Source organism: Strix uralensis, chromosome 5, assembly GCF_047716275.1.
Source record: "Strix uralensis isolate ZFMK-TIS-50842 chromosome 5, bStrUra1, whole genome shotgun sequence".
NCBI lineage: Eukaryota > Metazoa > Chordata > Aves > Strigiformes > Strigidae > Strix > Strix uralensis.
The window spans coordinates 70,127,336-70,142,279 of NC_133976.1; the positions used below are offsets into that span (position 1 = coordinate 70,127,336).

A 14,944-nucleotide genomic window follows, 5' to 3' on the forward strand; every position below is an offset into this window, starting at 1 on the left:
ACAGGCTACCCAGCAAAGACTATTAATAAGCAAGTTTATTTAGTTCAACCAACAGGTTTTGACATAAAGGGGAGAAAAACAACATCTATTTACATTTTCTTAATGTCAACCAAGATGAGGCTGACCTTTAACTGTCAAATACACTACCCACTGGTTTATACTTTCCAATAAACGAAAGAAAAGCATGCTGCTTACTTTTCCACTTCCCATCACCCTTGCTGCTCCCCAGGAAGAGAAGGGCTCGGTTGCAAGGCTGACACAACTACTGCTCCTTCTAATCTGTAGCTGTATCTCTTCTGTTAACCCAACCCTCTGGTCAGGCTGCATGCCAGCATCCCCAGGGACTGTGCCGTCACTAGACTTCTTTTCTAAAGGGCAGTTGCCCACCAACCTTATTTCTGGCCAGGAATATTTTTTGAGCTGTGACTTAAGTTGCCCAAGAAGCACAGCCACCTGATATCTGCCTTCATTCTATGAAAGACCTTGATCACACAAGGACGATCTGCTGCACAGGGGGATTTTCTTTGTTTAGTGCGAGCTAATAAGTAGGTTATGATGAGAGAAATAAAGCTGCTTAAAAACATTTATCTTAATTAATTAAAACTTTGTTTACAAGCACAAAGCCAAAAATGCAGGAGCTAATTGACCAAATGAGATGCTTCTGCAAGTTGAAATCAGTTTGGAGTTTCATTTGCAAATCACATTTTTCCTCTATAGTTCTCTGAACTGAGCTGTGAAAGGGTGACTTTGCCCAACCAGACAGCAATTTGATAGTGTTTACATACTATGCTTATTCGTGTGTAAAACTTGTTAGCATTTGACTTCATTTAATCTATTATCCCTGCAATCAAATTGACCTCAGCTTTTTAAAGGAAAAATCTAACCTTCTGATTATCTGGTTTAATTTCAGATATTAGATGATAAAGATGTTAATCCAATGCAAACACACACTGAGGAGCAGATGCTCCTAGAAACCCACTGGCTAAACTCATTTTCATGTCACTCCTTAAAGAGCCTCACAGTGGGGTAGTAACTGCAGTTTCTATCATGCCTAATAAGTTTTGCCATTCTGAGCCCAGAATGTCCTGAAGAACAGCAACACAATTAAACAACAAATTCAACAATGTTCTTATTCACTAAAAAGAAGGCATTGCAATGTAACAGCTAAGAGATCATACCCATCCAAGCCTGGAAATTTGCAATTTTAGAGGCAGCTTTTAGTTACTCTCTTCTGTTTAGAGCAAAAGAGCAAATTAAACACCACCAATGCTCTCCTCCTGCAGCAGCCTCTACTCAACACCTCCTCCAGACACAATGTTGTGTCACCACCTGCACAGGGGAGCTGACACCTCAGCAACTGGGCTCAGGACTCCCAGCCCAAGTCCAGCCACAGGTGTGCTACCCATAAGTACTGCTCAGCTTCTGGGGCCAGGGTGCAGGTGCTGTGGCAGGGAGGCAGCACAAGGCAGCTCTGCTCACTTTGCTCCCACCTTCCCTCTTCAGCAACAGCAAGGAGGGCTGCACTAGCAATCAACCTGTGTGGCAGGGCCCATGAGAAGTAACCAGCTGTCTGAGCAGCCCTTGATGACCCTCCACCCAAAAAAGCATCACAGCCCCATATGGCCCATCTCAGTGGGCAGGTTGGACCACCAGGATGTATGCCATCAGCCACCTGCAACAAGCACATGCAGGCTATAGAATATATTCTTGCAGGTGAATATACTAATGCATTTGCCTGAAAATACTTTTTTTAACATTTTTTAAGATACAGGGATATTGAACCATCAGCTTCTTTTGTATGGGAACAACACAATATTCTTTTTGCTTTTCTTTAAGCTAAATGAAATTTGTTGCAGAACATTACTATTAATAATAAGGTCATTTTTTAATCAAGAGAAAGGTTAGTGTAGAATTTTCAGCCAACTCATTTGTAAGCATATACATTTGAGTGATGAGGTATGCACAATCCTATGACCTGAGAAGGCTTTATACCATGAACTAAATTAACCCTGCCTCTTGTATTAGTTGTGGTTATCAGGCACATGGGAAGCGACTAAGCAGCTGAGAGCTCAATCATATACTTACTGTCTAGAAAGAAATACAGATCAACTGGTTTTATTTATGAAGAGAGACTGGGTTAGGAATCTAATAAGACTTAGCAATGGTTCATGCAGGTTTTTCTGACAACTGACACTGGCCGTCCAGATCAATGGAGATGGATTGCCCTGCCTAAGAAAGAGTCTGACAAAAGTAGACCCAGGGACCAAGAACTGAACCTCCTTTAGTCCAGGTTGTTTTAGTACAGTGTCTTTGGTCTCTACCATACTGAGTTAACTGAAGGTAACCTACATGAAGGCCTGATGTACTCCTTGCCAAGGGACAGAAGATGCTGCTGGGGAAACTGAGGTGCTGTATCTGCCTCCAAGTGACATACATACCTATAGTCATAGGCACCACACTGCTCCACTGTGGCTGGTATAGGAAGTTTGAAGACTCTGTGCCTTCACAAACCTTAGGCCAATGTTCAGTTAATGCAGCATTTCAAGTTTCTGAAGTCTCTTGTATGAGAAGATTCTGATGGCAGATATGATTTACACCATTTGAAGATACAATGACAGATGCACAGAGCTTCAAGAGCACTGCAGGCTACCCTAGCTTAACTGACTGCATACTGCCAATTTGCATATAAGATATTAAAGAGATCTTATTTTTCAACATAAATGTGACAGGACAGCCATTGACACATTGAATGTACTACACCGGCTACATTCCTTCAGCCTCATGATTTTCTTGGTGCAGTGCCTATGCTTCAGTCTAATTCTGAAAATCATGATAAAATACTCCTCATATGGTGCCCTTTCAAATATGCATGCCAAAATTCTCAGTAACAAGCACCAAAAGCTGTGCCCCAATGCCCATATTAGGCATTTAAATAAGATCCAGTTCATCAAGGACTTCAGTCTAGTTAGAGCTAATAAAAATACAGTAGGAAACAGAAGGGCAGACTTCCCTTTGGCAGTAAGTGGGTTACCTGTTTATAGGCTTGGAGGAGGGGGCACTTTTCACTCAAGAGTTTCCCAGACTCCTTGGTGCTTCCAAAGCAAACCTGTCACTCAGCTGAAAGAGGTGAAAGACAGGGCATTTTGCCAGCTGTCTGGGTGCCGGATTTGTGCTGTCCTCCTAAAAGCTTGGCTGGTATAGTAGACGTAGTACAGAGATTACAGAATGATCTTAACATACATGTGGGATTAATATCTGAAATACTAAGGAGCTGATTTTGTTGTGTGTTTAGGAATTGCAATGGAGTTAGCTCGGTAAAGTTTATATTCTGTATGTCTAGCTATTTGGAAGAACAAAGTTTCTTTTATAAAACATTTCTCCATAAGGACTTTAAAGAAAATATAATCTGCAAAACACACAATGGCTGTAAAATTAAGTGGTAGGTTCTACGCTTTGCGAATGTTTAGTTATTTCCTCCAGGGCATCTGAAATGCTACAATAGCAAAGATTTGCTAGTATCCACCCTCACGAGAGTGACAGCACTAGGGCATGCTTTAATGAGCCACTGGGTCATGCTTTACTGTCTGGGTTAAGAATGAGCTCCAAGAACTGCAGGAACAGTGACCAATGCAATGTGAAGGGCCAAACTCACCTCAACAATCCAAATACATCCTGTCAGTCCTGGAATTCAAGGTAGCTGTGAAGACAGGTTAACAGCTGGAGCACTTTGCCTCTATCTGTTCTCAACCGTCACGCACTTCTAATCTTATTTATTCATTGTCTTAATTTTTAACTCCTGGGCAGAAGATGTCATGTCTCAGCTCTACCAGAAGCATTTTACGAAAAGGACAAGCAGAAACCCTCAAAGTATTTGGAACTTCAGGATATATGAAGTTCATGGAGAGATAAAACCACCGTAGCTCTTGTTTTAGTAGCAAAAGAGGCTTGGACCAGAAAAGAGCACAGCCCTCCTCAGGAAGACAGAAGCCTAACATTTTTGGAAGTACTGTTCTGAAATAAATCATGGACATTGGGAAATGACATTAGGCATATGCAGCCAGCTTCTCTTATGTTTAAACATGCACTCCTTGAAAACTTGTATAAAGATCATATTCTTCATTCTGTTACACAAGCCTGAATCGAAGCATGCTCTCTGAAAACTCTTAATAAAAATGTAACCAGACATTTGGAAACAAGACATGGGCAAGTCCTAGTGTTTCAAGAAGTAGGGAATAATTTAAAAAGAACCATCTATGTTTGTTCCTAAACTCTCAACACTGTTTAACATTTGTCACTAATGTACACTCTATACCAGAGATAACTTCACTGCAGGAATGAGAGGCAGTTTCAAAAGCTATTTGTGGTCATTCAATGTTGACCTAACGTGAACACTCACTTATCCTCAATATCCTGGACAGGAGAATGGAAATTGTCCACTTTCTGTGTCTGACAAGGATGACATTCTCTTGTTCTCCTGAAGCACTAAGATGCTGTAGCAACAAACATGTCCTGTCTTACCTATCCAGAAGATAAGCAACATACTTCTCATTAAGTCCTGCAAAGATGTACCCTGTCTGATCCTGTCAGTTTTACCTTCTTAACTTGGTGAATCAGCCCATCAGCCCTTTTTATGTTTACCTGAGCTACACCAGCCTCAACAGAAGCACTAGAAGAGTAAAAGGCATGTTAAATGCCTTGCTGGTTCTGTACTTACCTTCACAGGTCTGGACTGAAATTCACTTGACTTCTTTTTCACTTGTACCAAGATAAATTTTGGGATTAATCACATATCCTCTTTTAATTGAGGTTGCATTGAGCAAGTTACCACCCCAGGAGACTTTTAGCCTGCTGCACGCTGCTGCCATCCCCGACCTGCAAACGGAGTTATTTCTATGAGCATTCCCCAACCTATGTCCATGAATATGAACCACACTGCATTATAAAACTGTTTAAATGAGAGGCTGGAGAGAGTTTGTGATTGAACTGTTGGATGCTTTTAAAAAAAAAAAAAAAAGAATCTTTATCTACTGCCTTTAGTAATAAATGCTATCAGGAACCATAAAGCTTAAAGGCAGTGTTTTTCTGTACGTTCTACCCAGATACTCTTTTAGGGTATGCTTAGTAATACCTGATTGGTCTGTAAGAAATAAGCCCTTTAGCCAGAACAGCTGTGACCCTGTCAGGAGATCCTATGCAGCCTAGTGACTTTAGTGACTTGTGATTTGACAGGATGACCAATACTTCTCCTTCCTCACGAAATGACTTGCAATCCCTTAGGGAAAAGTATTACACAGCGCAAAGCTGTGGTTCAGATTCGAAGTTAAGCTTCAACTAAATGGACAATGACCCTAAAGACCCTCCTGAAGTCTGCAGTAGTGATGGTATGGTAATGAAGCAAATTGGATCAGCTTCCTAGCATAATTTTTAAAAGAGCCCCAACATGAGGGAGAGGTGAAAATACATTGCTGGGGCAACGGCAAGTCAGCCAGTTGTAAAATAGTGGCTTAAGTGCTAAATAGGTTAACCTGAGAGCTATTCTTTAGAGAGTTCAAGGGGCCAATTTTTGCTCTCAATTATGCTAAGTCAAAGAAATAGGTCTATTGGCACTTCAATAAGTATTTCACCTCAATTCTTCATTGCAGCTGCATGCAGCTGTGACAGACCAAAGTGTATCAGCAAGATATTCACACAGCACTGCCCCTCCCTCCAGACACACATACATACATACTCTACCCAGCCCCAGGCTAAATTCTTCCAGTGTCAGTTACAACATTAAAATGATAAAACCCAATGGTTTCATTCAAGAGAACATCTTTTACTGCCTAGGAAGAGACACAAAGCAGCAGGTAGCATTTGTTTTTCACCTTGCTGAAAGAAGTAAATCCCCTGTGCTTCAATTACATATGGGATTTTTCCCATCAGTTAAGCACAACCCATTTCTGCAACGGCCCGGACACTCCAGCACGGTATGTACCCTGCGGCTGGGAAGACAAAACCTTCATCCAGCTCCTTCAAGGCTGCCACTGACACTGTCTCATAAATCATCTGGCTGGAATAACTCAGGTAGGGCTTAATCCAAAGCCCATTGAAATTGGTGGAAAGCTTCCCACTGACTTCAGCCAGCTCTGGACTGGGACCTCAGAGCTTTATACAACCACTGTCCCAGGCACAGGACTCCCTCTGACTCTGAGGCACACAATAAAGCCTTGGCTTTGCCACAGAGCAGTTAGAGAGGTAGCACATCCCATCACCCAAATGGCTGGTAGGGTCCTGTTTTCCCTGACCTCATACCTGATTAGTACAAACCACATGCAAAACGCTAGCAGACTGGCACACTTAACACTACCATACTTTGTCCTGGGTTTCCCAGCCTATGCCTGGAAAGCCTTATTCCCCCACGAGGTACAAGAGCTGCTGAGTCCATGCCAGCCTGAGTGCATGCAATAAATCTGACAGACTGGGAGAAAGCTGGACAAAGCCCCTTATGCCTGATGTTGGCCATATACCTCCTAGACAGGTCTGCACTGCTACTCCAAACATACTGATAGGCCTCCAGAGATCCCAAAAATACAAACAGTCAAAAAATTCTGGCTGGACAAAATTTCTGGGTAGGTAGAGAAAGCATGAATGAGGAATCCAGGATGTCTGGGTACCCTGAAATGATAAGAGCTTAAAATGTCAAAAACCCACTAGCTTTCTGAGTTGATGGCAATCTATATCTGAGTTGCCACAGCATGAACTACTAGCCAAATCACACACCAGGGTGAACCACACTGCTAGTCTTTAAAAGACAAAGCTGGCCTACCCTCAGGATCAATCCTAAGCGTATCAACCCAGAATACCAGGGCTACACAGCACAATAAAGCATCATTTCCAACAGCTTTCTAATGGAAAAAACCCAAACCAAAAAGCCCTCAAGGATGGAACCTGTACTAAGCATCTCCAAAGATTAGACATAAGTGGCTGAACATCAGTGGCTCCAGCATGACACTTGGGAAGCCGATGGCACATGTATCCTGACCAGTCCTCACACTGGCCTCTGGCCCCTGGGGAGACACAATAAGGTCAAGTCACTCACTCTTGGTCATGTGGTGCATGAGTCCATGCTGCTACAAGGCATCTTCACCCCTCGATCTCTCTTGGGCATGGGCGTCAGGCTAGAAAGAGAGGCTTTCCATGTGCCTTTATCCCAGGAAATGGCAAAATGAGTCATTGCAGCTGGCTGAGTTACAAATACTGCTGTTTGATATGGCAGCTTGCACTTCTGGGTTTACCATTCGACTCAAAGAAGCCTAAACAGTGTCTGGGAGACCTAGCAAACATGTTGCAGCCTACACATAATCATCCGTCTATCTATCTCCCAGCAGAAATGCTTACAACTAGCAGTGGTTTCCCCATAGCAAGGCAACAACCCACCAATGGGAGGCTGCAGGGAAATACCTTGTGCCTGAGCAGTGCTTAGAGCATATGGAGCATTTTCAGCCTCCATGTCACTCTTTAGGACTGCATGATTCACTTGATAAAACACCTGAAAGCGTTTGGACAGAGGGAGATCTGGTGAGCAGATTGCTGTGGCTTAAGATGTGTACACAAACATGTTGTAGTTGTATTTTTAAAGGCAAAAATGATCCCCAAATCCCTAAAAATCTGAATGCATGAAAAACAATCCACCATGATATATTCATTTATTAGTAAGTGCCCAAATGCTGCTGCCCTTAGCTCGACATGAGCAGTGCAATGCAACAGGGGCAGATGCTCAGCTCCTCCTTGGTGTTGCCCCTGCTGGGGCAGGTTTCGGGAGGTCCCAGCTCCCAGAGTCACATCTGAACTTGCAAATGAGGCTCTGTTATTGTTAAGGCAAACCAAAAATAAAAAGGCCAGACTAAATTATTTTTAAGATCTCAAGATTTTTAAAGCAGTCTTGTGACTTTTGAGGGGTCTGACTCATGATACTTGAATGCTTGAAGTTGGCAGCAGTGGAGGGAGTATTTATTGTACAGCAATTTATTGCTAAAAGCCTTCAAATGTGTGGGAAAGGGCATGGAGTGCTTCTGTAGTGATTTGGCAGAAAACAGGGACACAGGCCCAAGCCGCCCTCCTCCAGCTGGGCTGCCACTGAGCTCACCTCCTCCACAAAGGTTACCACACAAAACCCCAGCAAAGCTGCCCAGATGTGGAAAAAACACTTCCCAAAAGCAGGCATGGGTTGGGTGGGGAGAAGGCTATTTCCCATGTCAGCAGCTGTCACTCCCTGGCTTGGCTTCCCCCTCACGCTGGGGCAGATATCTCCATCAGCCTGCAGGGCTCCCCAGGGACGGCTCCTCTGAGGGACATGGGTGAGCTGCTGAGTGCAGCTTTTTCCTGCCCCAGGGCTCCAGTTTCCCCATGCGTGATCAGGAACCAGAGTTGGGCTCATGCATAAAATTGCAGGCTGCACAGTGACTTATGGGTGCACCTGAAGTCCTGGATTTCAGCTTCCATAGCAGTGAGGGCAGAGCCTCTTCTCCCCTACCCCCTGTGGCTGTCACTGCCTCCACAAGCCTGCCATGCCACATCCCTGATGCCCAGACCACCCCACAGTCTCTGCATGCTCACGCAAGAGCTTGGATGCCTTCACAGAGAAGTTCAAGTGACATTTTTCTGTAGTGGAAAACACCTCCCAAACTACACCCCCCAGTATCCTCCACAGGCCACCCAGGGCCTCTATTAACAACAAACCCTAAAGTCTCAACCTTTCCTTAAAAAGATTTTCTTAAAGCAGAAGTACACCAGCAGTGTATAAATACCATCTACCATGCACTAGCATGGGCTGTGCAATGCCTCCCACGCTGCCCAACAAAAACATACTGTCCCAGGCCTGGGGGGAAACCTTCTGGCATGTGAAAGCAGTTTAGTGCCATGGCACATTTGCTCCTCTGCCTTTTGGGGAGGTCACCAACCAGGTGATGACTGCGTTTTGCAAAGGGAGGCTGCCACTTCATTTCCCTTTGTCCACCATGCTTCACATTAGTTTATTTATCTGCAGGCAATGCTGCTGCTTTCCACAGCTCACGGGTTCAGCTTACAGCCTGAGAGCTCACATACCCAGTTCTGCATGGCAACACTTCCTTCAGAAAGAAAGGCAGCTATTGCATCTCATCTACCTGGGATTTCCCCCCTGTCAAGTATCAACAACCTCCATCAGAGAGCCCTGCTTATGTTGCAGGGCCTTATTAAAAAACTCAAAGCAGGCATACAAAATATATTTGGTATTGCATTCTGCTGACTTCCATTTAAAACTGCTCCGGAAAGGGATTTTCTCCTACAGCATTCAGAACCTGAAACACCATGGTTTTGTCAGCACATGAGAAAGACCAGAAACAAAAATGAAGTCCATATTCAAAATTAAATACAAATGGAAAACAAAATGTGCTGTAACCTAAGTGCTTTTTTTTTAAAAATCACTGCAGTGTTAATAAACAAATCAAATCTTTATATCAAAGAAGACATTACAAAAATAAATGGAGCCTTTCTCCCTGCTTACTCCAGTGTAAATCATGGGAAATTCCATTTAAAACAAACGGAACTGTACAGGTGTAAAATGGTGTTAGTTAATGAAATGTCATTCCCAGTATTTTCATGCTGCTTCTTTTGTAAATTGACATCATTGTATGCGATCAAGTTCTGTTCTCGTTTGCGCCAGAGTAAATCTGTAATAACTGATAGCAAATGCTGCCCTTGTTGCCCACGTAAAGTGGCTGTAAATGAATAAGAAGTGCCAGGCAGTACAGACACAACAGCAATTGCACAGTAATGGCAGACAATTCACAGGCATGCTATACTACATATACTACAAGAGTATCTCAGCTTTCAACTGTTATCTTGTGATTTTAGCTCTGTGTCTGAAAAGGCAAAGCACAGCACTTGCTCACATAGCACCTGAGCATGAGTTTTCCTATCAGTAATTTCATGCCATAGTCCACCTTCACTGTTTACACTTATCCATGTAACAAAATAACTAGAAGCCAGGGCACTTATAACAGCCTAAGGGAATTAGACACTAGACACCACTGACTTCCAGCCTCTCCCACAATATTAACTAAAGCTATTTTACAGCACATATCATTAGCAAGGACTCTTTGGTTAGCTATAGCACACTTTGGAATTTAAGACAGAAATTCTCAAAGCCACTGCTAATCAAAGGCAAGCCACCGCCACCATTTTCCATATGTAATACCTCACCTCTCTGCTTCAAGGCGCATTTCCTCACGCTTTTGCCTCCTGAGTTCTCTGCGGCGTTCAAAGTCATCCATGGTGTGTGTTCAAGTGTTCAGAGCTCTGGAAAGATCCAAATCTAAAAGGGAGATGACCACTTAGATGAGAGAGAAAACACACTGGATGCATTTAACTGAGTCCATTTAGTTTTCTTTTGATTTCTTAACTTCGCTGTAACTTTTCTTTTTCCATCAAAAAATGTAACTTTCTCAGTATTGTTGAGATGAACAAGATTAATTAAATGCCTTGTAGGATAAACATAGCCCATGCCTGCATTTAGTTTCATAGTTAAAATTAAATCAACATGCTTTAAGTAAGGACTGTATACATCTGCTAGTTGCAGACTAGCTATTTGTAACATCACAGGTCTTTTCTACAAAAGCAACAATTCAGCAGGATTTTAACTTTAAGCTTCCAATTTCTACTGGAAGCAGTAAAAATGCTGCACAAGAGATTTCTTATTTTCTTTAGTTGCACAGATAATTAAAAGTTTTGCAAAAGTGAGTGCCATCTGTCCGTCCCTCCTGCCCTTGCAAAAAAAGGGAAAATAAAGGGAAAAAAGAGAAGAGAAAAGGAAAAGAGAAACGAAAGAGAAAAGGAAAAGAGAAACGAAAGAGAAAAGGAAAAGAGAAACGAAAGAGAAAAGGAAAAGAGAAACAAAAGAGAAAAGGAAAAGAGAAACAAAAGAGAAAAGGAAAAGAGAAACAAAAGAGAAAAGGAAAAGAGAAACGAAGTGAAAAGGAAAAGAGAAGCGAAGAGAAAAGGAAAAGAGAAACGAAGAGAAAAGGAAAATAAGCTGCAGCTTTTAAATACCACCCAGGAGGAGCCAAACTATGTATAAATCCTGCTCAAAGAACCAAAAGTAGCAATATTCTTTTTGTACTTTAATCCACACGTTTTTCCCGTGCCCTACCTTCTTGTTTATGATTTACTCCATGAAATATTTTCCCCTTTACAGTTCTTCATATACAAAGCCTTTCCAGCCTTGGTTTATATCCCATCAAGCCGAGTATTACAGAATTCCCCTGCAGCCCCCAAACCAAAAATGACTACCAGAAAAGGGAAAGCTGTTCTCTTTTTGTCCCTGCTTTGTTTACAGAGCTGTCAGTGGTTAGTTAAACTCTGCCTGGAATCTGGCATTTAAGGCCTGCTCTAAGATTGCTTCCTGTGCAGGGCTGGAGGCCTCAGCTTCCTCTGCAATCCTAGCCTAGGCGCTGCACTCAGAGGATTTCCACCCCCCCACGTCCCCCCCAAAAAACATTTTCCAGCCCCTTCGTACATGACCAGCCATTTACACTGCAGAGAAAGCAGACTGAAATTTTCAAAGGTGGCTTATGAACTGCTTGCAGTTTAAGGGAAACAAAGCCAAGGTGCATTTGTAAATTATTTGAAGTGCTCTGTTTGCAGCTGTAGATCTGTCTTGCAGCTTTATATTCCTGCCCGCTGGTGCAGCGTCCAAGAGTCCTCCCCATAAAATCACTGGCAATAGCAAAGCCTTTCATGACTTAAAGGCATCCACTGCTTTTTCTGCCCTCTTTTTTGGATTAAAACACTGTTAAGGGCAGGGGGGATGTGAAGGTTATTTTATTAGTTTACTTTTCCTGGGGGTGTTTTTCTTTCTGATTTGTTCCTGGATTGGGGAATTTAAAATTTTGCTGCTGTTGTGACTTTCTTCTTGTTTGGCTGGCTGAGGTTGTTTAGTGGAGGTTCAAAGGGAATGTTAATTCTGCTAATCGAATAGTGACTTTACAATTGCTGCTACTTACCTTTTTTTTTTTTTTTTTAATGCACAATCAGACAATATATATAAAAAGCAAGTTGTAACAAGACATTTTTTCAAATCTTGTGTTTGTTTACTCTTACCACCATGTACACCTTGAAGAACACAGAGCAGCAAATCTGCCATTTTCTCCTGAGAAGTGTTTTCATCTCAGCCTATGTGTGCAGCTAAATCCTACTTCAGTTCCTTTGCTAGAGAGCCCATGAGTTGCAGGACTGATGTGGTTCCCCCCCAATTGGGAGATGATCAAAGGAAGAATGGTACACTACAGAGAGCAAGTTCGAAGCAGAGTGATGGGTTTCTATGCACAGAGGGCAGACGACTGTGTCTGCAGGAACTAAGACTGCACCAGGCAGCAGCATTTAGTCTGTGGAGTATAGTCATCATCAGGGATTTAAAATATAAAGAGCTCACTGTTAGGCTGACACCTCGTGTGCTAGAACTGAGAATCTCAAATTTTTTTTCCCCATTCTGCCTCCCAAAAGCAGACATGCTTTGACATCTGATTTGTTTGCACCTTCATCACTTCTTACCCAGCCAGGCACATCCCTCTCTCCACCTCTCCTAATGTAAACTCCTTCCCTCCCTCCAGCTCCAGACTCTGTGCACTCACATTTCCCCCATCCCCCTTCCAAAAGTCCAAGCCAATACCTCCACCCCTTCCCTCCCTACATGGTCCTCAGCACCATCTCTCATCTCCAAAAGCTAAAGCTCTCTTCCACATGAGGAAAGCTGAGGAAGATGATCACAACAACCCAGAACTATTTCTGTTCTTCCTCCCCTCTTTTCTTCCCAGGAGCATATGGGAGATTGCACAGCAGTTGGGAGAAGTTCCCTGATGCAACCACCCTTCTCTACATCTACAGGGTGTTTTTCTGTTCTCGATGAAGATCAGATAGATGGATGTCTTGGGAGTACATCTAGAGTTTATTAGACTACAGTGTCTCCTCTCAAAGGACTAAGATCAAGCCACTTCCTGGCACTCAGGTGACTTGCAAGCCAAATCCCTTTTTCAAAAATGAGGAAGGCACTTGGGAAATGGATGTCAGGTCAACAGTATGACCTTTAGTTAGCAAAGTCATATCAGTGCAAGAAAATGAGTTATCAGTTAGAAGGTCCACTTGAAGAAGTCCACTATTCGGTGCTGTCTTCCCCAAAATGATTTGTTATCTTTCAGCCTCTGAAAACTACTAGACAGTAACTTCATCAGTCTCTCTAAAAATGTTTCCTGTTTCCACAAAAAGAGTATAAAATCTGAGTTTCTCAGAGTGTTCTTGCCTCTCAGAAGATTTGAAGATTGCTTTGTTTACAGATGAAGGTACCAATTATTTGAAGCATTTTCTACAAACCATTTCTGGGAGAATGCACATTTTGATGCTTTCTTTCTTTAAAATGAAAATCATGAGTGAAAACATCCTGGGCCAAAATCTAACACTCCACCCAGCTCCAGTCCAGGGCCTGCCTTCAGAGCCAAATGTAAGAATGTGTCTGTGTGACCTACCCAGGTGTGCAAAGAAAGTATTTTTTTACTCTCTGATTGTGTCCTTTTCTTTTTCCTATCATACATTTTTAATAATTTGGTGTCAGACCAAAAAAGTTTCATTTTTCTGAAAAGAGGAAAACTGTCCCTAAGAAAACTATTTTAAATCAAAAGTAACGTTTCATTCAACCTCAAAAAAGAAGTTGTTTGGTTTTATCTTAAATGTAAAAATGTTGTTTTTCAAAGCATGATGGAACATGTTTTGATATCGCAATTTTTTTCTCTGAATCATTTCCAGGTATATTTTTCACCTAATTCAACCAGAAGACATCAATAAATTTTAAAGAAGCAGAAATATATTGGGGGGGGGTGGGTGGGTGGGTGTTGTGTTTAGCAAATAGAAGTAGGTGTCTGAAACTACCTGACCAGTTTCATTCCCTTGACATCCACACACATATGCAAATTACTGGAATATAGGCTATTCTTACACTGTGAAAGGGTACCCCACAAAAATTATCATTTTGTTTCTTCTACCTCAAAACAAACCCTCAGCATCTTTTCAACCTTTACACAACTGAAATTATACTGAAAGAATCTGAAGTGAACTCTCAGGAGTTTTCCACCACCAGACTCAGAAAGGGGACCTATGGAAGAATATTACAAAGATCCTTCACCTTGCCTTTTTTTTTTTTTAAATACCTGTCAGAAACTACTGAAGATAATTCTTCCTCAGGACCTCAGATTTTCCACAGCCTCACATACAAGGGTGTTCTCAGGGTCCCTATCCCTTTTGATTCTCAGACTGAACCTTTAGATCATGGGATATCTGATGAACCCTGTGGTCTTCGTGAAGACATGCTAAGAAAGACAGATGAGCAAAGTAATTTACCTACAATTTTCACAAGCACTGCCATGTTACTGGAATCAGAATCATAGCAAAGTAGGTGCCCTGCAAATACCATATCCCTGCAAATACCATATCCCTGCAAAAGCACTCTTCATTTCAAAAGCAGTACCAGTCTTTCTCTCTCCTTTTCATCTTTGCACTTCACATAATGCCTTTGATCTTCAGTTGACTATGGTTTATTGCTAAAATTTGTTGAGTTTTTCATTGTCTTGTTAAAAAGTGCTTCCTTCAAGGACTGCCACATTTAATCTTTCCTGGTACAAAACACATGCATGCAAATCCCAGTCCCCTTTATGTCTCATCCTGTGAGAGAATTTAAAATTTCTTCTTCTTTCAACTTTCATCAACGTGAAAAATCAGAGGAACACACAGTAATTGTAAATATATGACAAAATATTTTAATAGCAATTAACGGGAATATACTCTTTGAAAACAAACAATAAATTGGCTAGGCAGAAATACACACACAACCACATATCTGTATAATTCCAGTATGCAAAGTGAAATAACCTCCTGTGCCGGC

The 14,944-nt window shown here is 42.1% G+C and overlaps 1 protein-coding gene across 6 annotated transcripts in view; it reads right to left on the reverse strand.

The window, feature by feature from the left end:
• CALD1 (caldesmon 1) overlaps nucleotides 1–14,944 on the reverse strand; it is a 197,080-nt gene that overhangs the window by 85,278 nt on the left and 96,858 nt on the right. For 5 of the 6 annotated variants that reach the window (XM_074871537.1, XM_074871533.1, XM_074871540.1 and 2 more), the window contains exon 3: nucleotides 10,222–10,333. In XM_074871537.1, coding sequence (XP_074727638.1) covers nucleotides 10,222–10,292 — 71 coding nt within the window. In that variant the 5' untranslated portion in view covers nucleotides 10,293–10,333. Of the gene's footprint in view, nucleotides 1–10,221; nucleotides 10,334–11,167; nucleotides 11,288–14,944 lie in introns of those variants that run through there. The other variant, XM_074871535.1, reaches the window with a different exon arrangement.